Source organism: Gigantopelta aegis, chromosome 6 (genome assembly GCF_016097555.1).
Source record: "Gigantopelta aegis isolate Gae_Host chromosome 6, Gae_host_genome, whole genome shotgun sequence".
NCBI lineage: Eukaryota > Metazoa > Mollusca > Gastropoda > Neomphalida > Peltospiridae > Gigantopelta > Gigantopelta aegis.
The window spans coordinates 63,887,440-63,899,411 of record NC_054704.1 but is presented as its reverse complement, the minus strand read 5'-3'; the positions used below and the strand labels follow the sequence as shown (position 1 = coordinate 63,899,411).

Below are 11,972 nucleotides of genomic sequence, written 5' to 3'. Positions count from 1 at the left end.
ACACACATACATTCTATAACATTTACAATCATGGATGAGTAAAAAAATTAACTTTCATTACATATGCTCCTTTGATCGAATTTAGCTTATTGAATATAGAATAGCTATGTAATTATAATAGGAATAATATGAGTATAAAATTGATGTAGTATACTATTAATATAATTCGTATAACACGATGACATTATTTAATACATACTATTTGACATATTATGGTAATAAAGATATATTTGATGTAATTCGTGTTTTTAAAACCAAAGCTTCATTGGCTTTGCAATATATGTTGTCTTATCAGTTTACACAGGCCATATACTGGACATACATTTTACAAATCGTATAGTTCGTTTAAAATTAATTCTCAATTTACATATCATTTGATCATATTCGTTTACTATGTTTGGTTTTTAAAATCTGTATAACCAAACTTTCCATAAGCGAAGTATTCATATATTGCTAATAAATTTTGCCCTTCAGATAAAACTTTTCTTCAGCGTAAATAACCTGTCCGGTTAAGTTGTGACAAAAATTATTTTACGCACGATATAAAACTGATAATAGTATAAACAATAGGCAGTGGCGTATCTACGGAAAATAGCGCCTATGGCAAGCACTGAAATTGCGCCAATGACCAAACATCTGACACCCATCTTTTAGATAACGTCTGACTTTAATAAAAACTGCTCAGAGGCGCCAACTTCAAGTGGCGCCCAGGTCACGTGCCATACTTGCCATACCCTAGGTACGCCACTGCCAATAGGTCATTTAAATTATCCAAACCTAACAGAGGGTAATTTATTTGGGAATATAATGCTTGGTATACAGCTTTGACATTTTCGTTATTATTCCAGTCCAGATGGGCCGCTTTCCCTGCACGCTGAAGTTGGGTCCAGGGTGGAAAAAGAAGGACGCAAAGGAGCTGAACTTTACGTGGGACCCGTCTCAGATCTCGAACAAGAACGACGTGCTTCTCAATGTGACGCTGATCGGCTATAAAGAGAATAAAACAAGTGTTTGTAGCCAAGCTATTATCATGACGACCTTGATTATTAGGATTTTGTTTCCCGTTCTAAACATGAGTTATGTACATGAGCTCATTAATCTGTATCTGTTTCAGTAAGGTTGCAAAGTTCTCATTAGCATTATATATGCTACGTTTGGGTAAAGTGGATGAGTGTTTTACAAATAATATCAAGTTCTATCATCCTCAGGTATATGGAACAGAGCTATCCCACGAAAGAAAGCCATGTAAGAAATTTCTATCTTACATGGGATATCACGCGCTTGCGTTTAACATGACGCCGGTGGTAATATATGACGTCATATTAATGTGAGGCGGTGACATGAGGTCATTGGACACAGTTTTAAATTAATATTTTGTTATTAAAACCTTCATTTTAAAAGCTATCTTGTTAATTTGTAGTGTTAAAAAACACGGTAAATACGATAGTGCAGTTTATTTATGATAAAATGGTCAAATAAAAAAGTTAATTGTTCAGCCAGCTTTGTCTGTTCGTGTAAAGGTAGTACTAGACCAAATAACTTCCGGCTGGGTCAAAGTTCGAGGTGCACCGAACTTTTGATAGAGAAGTGAACACCACAAGTCCTGTGATTGGTTATAAATGTGAGTGTGTTGGTTGTAAAAAATAATAGTTTTATCTGGGTTAAAAAAAAAATTTTATTTCATCTAGTACCAATGTGTCAAGTAGCCTTGTGCTTGAAACATGTATGGGGTACCTGTAAAAAAAAGTACTCGAATTTTGTGCGGAACTAGGGTAGTCATAGACGCTACCCGTTATCTCAGAAACGAGCAGCTTGACCCCCATTTTTTTCTGATTCACTTTAAGTGTGAGGGGTGGTAGTATTTATATCCGTGGCGTTTATGTCGGTTGATACGTTGCAGGTAGGAGTTTTAGCCACATATGTTACTATTGTCGTCTATGGGATTTGATTTGGTAGTATACACCCTAAAGCCTCGTCCCAGGTCGAAATTTTCACCACCTCGGGTGTATTTTTTCTATCCCTTGGTTTTAAGTTTGTAATCTCACTGAAATAATATCTGCAAAATGGTATTTCAGAGCCTCTAGATTTTAAAATTTCCAGGGGGCATGCCCCCGGACCCCATAATATCTTATGCCTTCTATGCTCGTTCGTTCCAAGAATTCATCTGCACTTTGGAACTTTAAGCATTTTAATTAGACCAACTCGTGTAACGTGTTATAGGCATGCAAGAACATAATGAACATAATGTATAGCTTTCCAAGAATGTGGGGGAAGGGGGTGGGGCATGTAATCCCGTCCCCTACCAAGTAACACCCATGATTGCCAAACATAATATGATCATTACAGTTTAATTTCCAGTTTTCAATATTATTAAAGAATTATAATGTCAGTCTGTATAACAACTCGGAAAATGGCGAACACATGCGGTTATGAAACTTTATTTAAACACTACTGTATGACTTTGTTAGTCTCGTTATAAACTATTTCAACGACGTTAAATTACGTGGTGTGGGTGTGATTTTAATATTTAACTACATAGACATAGACCTGTTTAGGAAACAAATTGATGTCCCGACATCCCCCGACAAGTGACAACGATGTCAACACACATTACACACCTGAATTCATCGGTCTGGTCTTCCAGCTTTTCAGTTGCCAGCGGCGAATGCGGTAGGCCAAAAGAATCACTGCCAGTGACCGTTTTTGACACACATGCGGAGACAGGAGCAATCGATTTTCCCTTATCCGTGATAACTGCATAACAAGTCTGGCAATTAAAATTAAATAAATATTCTGACATTAAATGGTCATTTTGCAAACCATAGCAGACCTATGTAAAATTTAGCTCGAAATTTGCCGCCATCATTTCTATCCTGTTTCAAGTCCCATTCCGAGCAAATAATGCAGATGGAAATCTAACATTTTGTATAGGAATTAAATATAAATGTTATAAAGGTCTAATGTATAGCAGACTGGCAGTTTTCATTAGTCATACTGAATGCCTAGAGACAACTGAAAAATCTTTAAAGTTTCATTTTATTTTACAAAAATATTTATATCCATTAGACCTACACACATTAAACCTGTTTCTAAATGAATCGTAAATATTACAACTATGTGATAATTAATTATGGAACAACATCCTCCCTGAAAACTATGTGGGTAGATTGTTAAAATCCCGAAACTGGTCTCATTTTATAGCTGATGGTATGTAGTTTATGTGTACCAAATTTCATAAATCCATATTGAAGACTTTTTAGGAAATGTATTTTTAATTATGCATTATACAAAGCACTGAAGTGGACTTGACAGAGAAAAACAAATCTGTGTAATAATGAATGTAAAATAGTGGTTTTGGTGTCTAACGAAATGGCTGCTCGTAACATAAAATGCCATTTTAAAGATTCTTCAGTTGTCTCTAAGTATCCAATGTAACTACCAAAAACGACTAGTTTCATGTTTCTATGCGTATTATGTTCTGATATAATGGGACTTGAAATATAGCACGGATATGATGGCGACTAGCAAAATGACTATTTCTCAAAAACTGCTAGGAATACAGAGCCTATGTGGGTGTTTGAAATAAATGGTACAAGTTTCAAGTGAATCTGAGACTGAAGTGTGTGGGCGACCCTAAATATTTTAGATGGATTTACCCTGTTAATGTTATTTTGAAATACTAGATGTCAAAACAGAATATTGGAATTCTTTAGCTAGACAAAAAAACAATTTTAAATTTATGATGGCACTTTTCATATTTTCTAGTAGAGTACTGCTCCCAGTGGTTGGGACATTGTGGTTTAGGCTATCCTAAAACTATTTAAATGAAATGATTAATTGCTAATCTGCTGCTATATAGCGATATAAGATATATAGTTAACGTGGTATGAGTGGATCTGCTGTGAAATAGGTCTTTATTTCAGGTTATATGGCAAGACATCAAGACAATCAATTCTTCAGTTCCAAACAACGGAAATTTCTCGTTTTCTCCAAGCGACCACCGATGTGAGGGTGATGAATGTGACTTTGAGATTGGAGTCATAGAAGCTCGGCTTAAAACAAAAGACCACAAGCAGTCCAGTACATACATGTAATCTTTGTTATTTATTTGAATTTCAATCGTTCAGTAGTTATACGGGTATAATGTATTCTTGTTTGTTATTTTGAATACATCTATGACGTAACAGTTATTCATAGAAACAATTACATGAATCAGATTAGCATGTATTCTTTGCATGGTTTATTTTTGGCAAACAGAAATAATCTCTATGTAGGTATAATCCGTTGGCCAGACCGAAGCCCCACTATGGATGTTTGGAGACAAGTGTGCTTGGATCTGCCATTATAATATATCCTCTTGATATCCACCTGTCTGCAGTAAAAAAAGTTGGTGGAATAATAAGAAAACATATTGCATTTAAATACCCTTGTACATTTTGTGTATCAAAAGTACACTAAAACATTAAACATAGTGATTAAGTTGACATCTATAAACACATACTCATCAGCTTGTTATGTAGTTTGTTGTTATTAACATGTAGTTTAGGATGATAAGAAGTATGTTGAAATAGAAAATGAAAATTGTGAACTTTACATACATCATATTTGAATCGAATGATAAGACTGAGAAATGAAAGTCAATGTGTTTCTAATGCTAGATATGCCTAATGAAGATGTCTGTTATATACACTAAAACATAAGTTAAGAACAATGTAAATATGCATGCAATTCTAAAACATTACAGCAAACAGGCCATTGCAAGATGAACTGTGAAATAGATGAATTGCACATATAACACACACTTGCCTAGGAATGATACGTAAATGCGCGTTTTTGTATATAGAGAGATATTCAAAATAGCCTTGTACTTGGTTTAGCAGCATATACTATACCATCTGACACACGGCACTAACTGACGACACCCGGTACTAGAGGAGTATGGTAGGTGGTTGCAAGTGTCTCTTAACAATGCCAGAAGTAACTACTGAACTCCCGCTGAAGTGGTCAGACTAAGCCCATTGCTAAAGATGATGGGAAGTGGCCGTGTGTGGCACGGATAGCCACAAGAGACAAGCACCTGTTGCGGTTGGAGAGAAAAGGACTGGGATGCGGAGAGGGACAAGGGACGAAGTTGTAAGATAGGAGTTGCCAGATCAGGAAGAAATGAGACGGAGAATAAAGGAGAGAAAGGAAAGGGCAGTGGGATAAAACAAAAATGTACTGCACCATGTTGGAACAAGGCTGCCGTAATATATTAAATACAGTACATTTTTAATAATAAAACGTTCAGACATTTCTAGGTATGTACATACACAGAGATTAATGCATAACAGGAACTGTTTAACTTATGCTGATCAGAACATTATATTCATACCACATATATTGCCATGTTTGTAGTTCGTTGTTATGAACATCTAGTTTAGCATGAATAGCATTTATATAATATCGAACCTATTCAAAATATCCCTGGATGTTAACTTTAACACTGCCATTTAGTTTTTTCATATACTAAGTTTGTAATATTCAGAGCAGTTTATCACTTTCTTTGGCTACACTATACATAGTAAGTTTCCGGAAACTGATTGTTTTGATGGAATAAATTACCCAGCATTAAAATGAAAACACACATTTAGTCCAGAATTATTTCCAAACAGTTCTAAAACTGAGGAATATTCATATCGATTAAAAATAAATTATACCTACATTCAAAAGTGACCTACAGGCACACCCCACCAAACTATGGACATAAATACTAAGTAATATAACTTTCTAATCAGAACTCATATATCTTTTTACTTTTTTCCAGCCAGTGTACGTACCACGACCGATATAGCAAAGGCCATGCTATGTGCTGTCCTGTCTGTGGGATAGTACATATAAAAGATCCACTCTTACTAATGGAAACATGTAGCGGGTTTCCTCTCTAAGACGATATGCCAAAATTACCAAATGTTTAACACCCAATAGTCGATGGTAAAATAAATCAATGTGCTCTAGCAGTGTCGTTAAACAAAATAAACTTTAACTTTATATATTTTTTTTCTACTTTTTTCTCAGTGCTTTGAACTGTGGTATGATACCTCTTGGCTGGCTTATGAATCATCATCAGCAGCAGCAGCAACAGCCGTGGCCTGACAAGAAATGCAACACGTGGCAAGCAGAAGACAAGAAGAACACGCCCTGGCTGGAGGATCTTCTGCCGTGTCCAACCACTCTGGACGACGCCATGTCAGACTTCGGACGCTGGCAACCTGATGATGCCTGCTACAAGGGCAGCAAAAGCAAGACAAACTGCAACTTGCACACGCCTGCCATCCACTGTGCCCGTTCTTTTGAACCAACGTACGTATTCAGTCATAATTTATACTACTTATACATATATATATATACAAAGTATTACTATAGTTTTACCATAGTAATACTTCGTATGTTTGTGTAGTCTCTGATGTTCTGGACCGTATATACAATTATGGGTATATTCTTTAAAATTCCATCTGTCCGCCATTTATAAAACGTTTTGTTGCCTATGTAGACAAACTAAAATTATGATTCGAAATCATATATCGAAAGTTTAAGATATGTGATATTGCTCTATGACTATTAATCATAAATGAAATCTACACAATACTACATATCATTAATGTTTTATTTATTTAACGACGCACTCAACACATTTTATTTACGGTTATATGGCGTCAGACATATGGTTAAGGACCACACAGATTTTGAGAGGAAACCCGCTGTCGCCACTACATGGGCTACTCTTTCCGATTAGCAGCAAGGGATCTTTTATTTGCGCTTCCCACAAGCAGGATAGCACAAACCATGGCCTTTGTTGAACCAGTTATGGATCACTGGTCGGTGCAAGTGGTTTACACCTACCCATTGAGCCTTGCGGAGCACTCACTCAGGGTTTGGAGTCGGTATCTGGATTAAAAATCCCATGCCTCGACTGGGATCCGAACCCAGTACCTACCAGCCTGTAGACCGATGGCCTAACCACGACGCCACCGAGGCCGGTACTACATATCAATGCAGGTGTCATATTCGCTTTAAGAAATGTCATGTTTCTGAAAAGCACATTTATTGTGTTATTTGTTATATATAAGGTTTTCCTGTGCTTTATTGCCTACATTTTGCATCGGTATGTCCACATCTTGTTCCATTTGTGTAGTACCAAGTCCTTGTCGTTCTTAAAATGTGTATTACTTACTGATAATTTTTTAACAGCCATGCTATCAAATATATATATAAGTAAAAAAATACATATTATTTGTCCCCTGTTGGTCCAACCGTAGGGGACATTGTGATTTTTCTCCATCTATCTGTCCATCTGTCTGTCTAGAACATAGTTGTTAATCGGGAGCTTGAAATCATTTGTTGGGTTTAGAAGAGGTTTTGCAGAAAATCAGTTCTACATTTCTTCTAGTATTTATATATTATGATCGGTTTCAGAGTTGACCTTAAGGTGACGCATCACCACTGTTGTAGCGGAAGATACAAACATTAGCCTTTGTACCAATTAAACCAAACACAGATGCTGAGTTTTCTTCCTTGAAAAAATAAAGTAACCCTTGTAAAAATTTGTGTTTGAATTATTATCACTCTTTACGTCGAAGGATCCGAAAGGGAAACAACTCTCATTAAACCTCAAGATACAGGCAACACATCACATGCTGACATTCAGTTCTTAGAACTTCTAGATACAGGTCTCGACCCTGTTTAAACCATACTACTATACCAAAGAATATCCGGCTGCAAATGCACATAACGTTTAGAAGAGTGGTTAATACTGCCATTGGAAAGACTTCCGAACGTTCCAGCATGCATGCTAATACTATCACTAACCATAACCCTAAAACTAAGCCTGAATGAACTGAATACTGGAACTTTCGGAAGTCTTGCCCTGCTATTGGTAATATTGTTTGTTTTCTAGGGAATATATGTATGCAATTTTATTTAATCCAGTACCACTGTGCCAAGTACCCTTGTGCCTTAAACATGTATATGGTACCTGTGAAAAATGGATGTGGTACCTGTGAAACATGTATGTGGTACTTGTGAAACATGTATGTGATATCTGTGAAATATGTATGTGGTACCTGTAAAACTAGGAACTAAAATTTTGTGCGAAACTAGGTGTGTTGTAAAACATCCTGTTATATCGAAAATGAACCATGGAAGGCTCCACTGAAAGGTTTCGTAGTACTGATATTTGATATACCCACCACTATTCATAGGAAGACCTTATCGAATATGCGAATCAGCACTCATCAGTTTGACATCGAAATTGGCAGACACACCAGACCCATGATCCCAGAAATGAAAGATATTGCTTGTTCTGTAAAAACACAAATAACTCAAAGATTGAGTTTATAATAAATGTATGATTCTGTGAGATCAGATTTATTGAGCATCGTAAATATTTTAATTCGCTCTCTGATAATAATAAATATTATTTTTAATGACTAGTGAAAATGAAATTGCCAAATACTACAATTTAGTTCTTGAAGTAAGAAAATTCCATCTTAATAATAAATATTTGACAGTGCGATATACATAACTATTAGTTACTGTTATCAAATGTTTGTCAAAATGTAGCTTTAAGACAATGTACCTTATGTGTTTTTGTGTGGGGTTTTTTTTTTTGGAAAAGACGTTCACATTTATTTTAAAAGCATAAAAAATATATCAATGTTTGGAAATCAAATCTGGCTATTGAATCACGTTCACTAAACCATGATGGAATGAAATCCATGTCAATCCTCTTGGTAATATTAATTTTTAAATTATTGACCATTGCCATAATTCAATTATTTTTTTTACAAAATATTATTAATAAGTGGAGTATGATGGTTACGTAGATTGTTGAATAAAGTACATTTAGGGACAAATCAAATACATATGTTTCACGTAATACTTTGTTAGGCCATTTAATAGGTCAGTGGTCTGTGACAATATGCCTTTAAAGGGTTTTTTTAGGATATGTAAGAAATAGAATACTACATTCGTGCCCGCTAAATACCATTTATCTTACAACGCGTTATTTAAACATATATCCAACACGCTTTCGCATGTTAGATACGTTTTAGAACAACTCGTTGCAAAATAAATGCTATCTGACGGCCACTCATGTCGGTTATATTCCAGGAAGCAAGGAGCTGGTAACCAGTGTTGCTATGATTCCACAGGCAAACTGATAAAGCATAGAAGCACTCCAGATCGAAGTCACGACTGGGGATCGACTCCCTACAACGAGCCTCTCCGTGTACCGTCAGCTTCCCACTGGCTGGTGGACATCATCCCCATATTCTACTGCTGTAAATGGAATACCACTGGCAACTGCTCCCGCTACCTGGAACAGAGACCAGCTAAATATAAGCAGTACCAGCCTCCGAAACCCGGTAAGTTGCCAAGCTAGACCAATTTACTAGTTTTATATATGAGAAACAAGCTTTGTATGTAATTTTACAACAACAATAACAATTTTACATCAATGATAACAATAGCAACAACAACAATAATAGCACTACATGATAATAATAACGACGATGATGATGATAATGATGATGATGATGATGATGAAATATATTATTAATATTAATATTATTATTACATAAATATAGTTTTCAATATTTCTATTATATTTTATTGTAATTATTGCTTCAGAAAATTTAGGATTTCGTTTGGCATGTTTACAACTATATATTGTTTTAACCTAAGATGTGGTTTAGTAGGATACTCTGTAATGATTCCCAAGTAATATGTCGATTATACTAAGATTTACAACCAAACCTCTTTTATCTTTAAACCACGTTTCAAATTCTTCACTGCAAAAAGTACATAAATTGTCACTTTTTATACCACATTTCTGTAGGTAAGTATTGGTTGTCAGAATGCGATGCATAAGTTAACTGGAAATTCTGAGTTTTAGTATCTATTGTGGTTTTTCGTATCATTTCAAAACTTTGAGACAGAAATGTTTCATTAATGTCATTACTAATTTTGTGTGACCATTTGCAGCTCATGTTAGACATGGATGACTGAATTTTATATATTTTACTGAAATTAATAATCATTGTATCCACGTTACTTTCATATATTTGCAAAAAAAGATATCAAATCTTATCATTTTAAGCCCACCATTTTATAATCATTTATTAGCATTGTTCGCTTAATTCTGTCAGATAAACTTGTAAAACAGTGTATTTAATTTCTTGAAAAAGGTTTTATCTGGATCAGGAAGAAATATGAATAAGTGTGTAAAGAAAGGAACAATTTGAGATTTAATTATATATAGTTATTTTCCCATTAATTGTTATAGACCTGTTAGACCAAGAAAATAGTATCATTCTTGTTTTTATAGCTCGTCTATGATCGGTCGTATTATGGTATGGCGTTGTCCGTCCATACGTCCGGACCATATCTTGCATACAGATGCACGCAGGACCATCAAACCTCATATGTAGGAACAACTTGGGATGGCGGTGTATCGCGTACTATTACTAGGTCACTGTGATCTACTTTTCACGATCTACTGCACGTAACAGTAAATCCTTGTCCGGTCCATATCTTGCATACAGATGCATACAGGACCATCAATCCTCACATGTAAGAACAACTTGGAGTGGCGGTATGTCGCATACTATTACTAGGTCATTGTGACCTACTTTTCACGATCTACTGCACATAAAAGGAAATCCTTGTCCGGACCATATCTTGCATACATGACCATCAAACCTCACATGTAGGAACAACTTGAGATGGCGGTGTGTCGCATACTATTACTAAGTCACTGTGACCTACTTTTCACGGTCTACTGCACATAACTATAAATCCTTGTCCAGATCATATCTTACATATTGGTGCATACAGGACCATCAAACCTCACATGTAGGAACAACTTGGGATGGCGGTGTATCACGTAGAATTACTAGGTCACTGTGATACAAATAAATCAAACAATTTGTCTATATTCTGAACATCATATGATTTTCCATCAAACGTCTGACGTGCGTATCATGTATCTCACCGGTACTCTTGTTGATAGCTGTTTTTCAGAATTAAGCGAGAACATTTGACAGATATGTGAAAAATATTACTCCGAAAATGTTATATTGTTCTTTTGAACAATGCAGCGGTATGTGAGGACAATGTTTTTTTTTATTTGAACCTATCTTTGAGTCAAACCAAATGGCCACACTTTTATCTGTATCTGTCCAGAATATTGGGCAAAGTTTTCAAGCGCTTTTAATAGTTCTGATAACGTTCTTTCTGGTCCACCTAAAGTAAAGTTTTAATCTACTCAATCTAGGGGATTTGGGAGCCTAACCCACCACAAATTGCAACAGAATTTGTTTCTTTATAATACATTTTAGAAAAGTCTCCAAAACAACATATTAAAAATGCACCTGAATGCACCTTGGGGGAAATATGACTAATTTGCATATATTCAATATGGCTGCCAAAATGCCTTTTAAACCATATGACAAGTACTAAACAAGATAAATTAGTGATTTTAGAATTTTAAATGTATTTCTTGAGCATGAAAAAAACCTTTTAGAACATATACAATTTTACACAGGCACTTTCTTCATTTGTATAAATCCAATATGGATGCCCAAATCCCTGGAAATTGATCATTTTTACCAGGTAAAACATCCAACGTCAACATTTTATTTCATTTTAAAGTCAAGATTAGGCTTTAGAGCTAAGACCACTCACAAATAGTCTTATCATTTATCATCATCTAACAAGGGTCACTGACCGATAACTAACCACAGACACATTTTCAAGGCATAATATGCTACCAAACTTATAACATAATATTTGTAATCAAAATATATTTATCCTCAATAGTGTAAGGATAAATGTTGCTATTATACGTGGAACCTTTGAATAAATAACGGCAGTACTTGCCTCCAGGACAGATACACACAGTCATCGTCATTTAAAAAGTAAACAATGCATGA

The 11,972-nt window shown here is 35.3% G+C and overlaps 1 protein-coding gene across 1 annotated transcript in view; it reads left to right on the top strand.

The window, feature by feature from the left end:
• Window positions 1-462: 462 nt before the first annotated feature.
• LOC121374665 (protein mesh-like) overlaps window positions 463-11,972 on the top strand; it is a 30,226-nt gene continuing 18,716 nt past the window's right edge. The window contains exons 1-4 of the mRNA XM_041501775.1: window positions 463-1,009; window positions 3,924-4,090; window positions 6,058-6,342; window positions 9,151-9,404. Of these exons, the coding sequence (XP_041357709.1) occupies window positions 854-1,009; window positions 3,924-4,090; window positions 6,058-6,342; window positions 9,151-9,404 (862 nt within the window). The 5' untranslated portion in view covers window positions 463-853. The remainder of the gene's footprint in view (window positions 1,010-3,923; window positions 4,091-6,057; window positions 6,343-9,150; window positions 9,405-11,972) is intronic.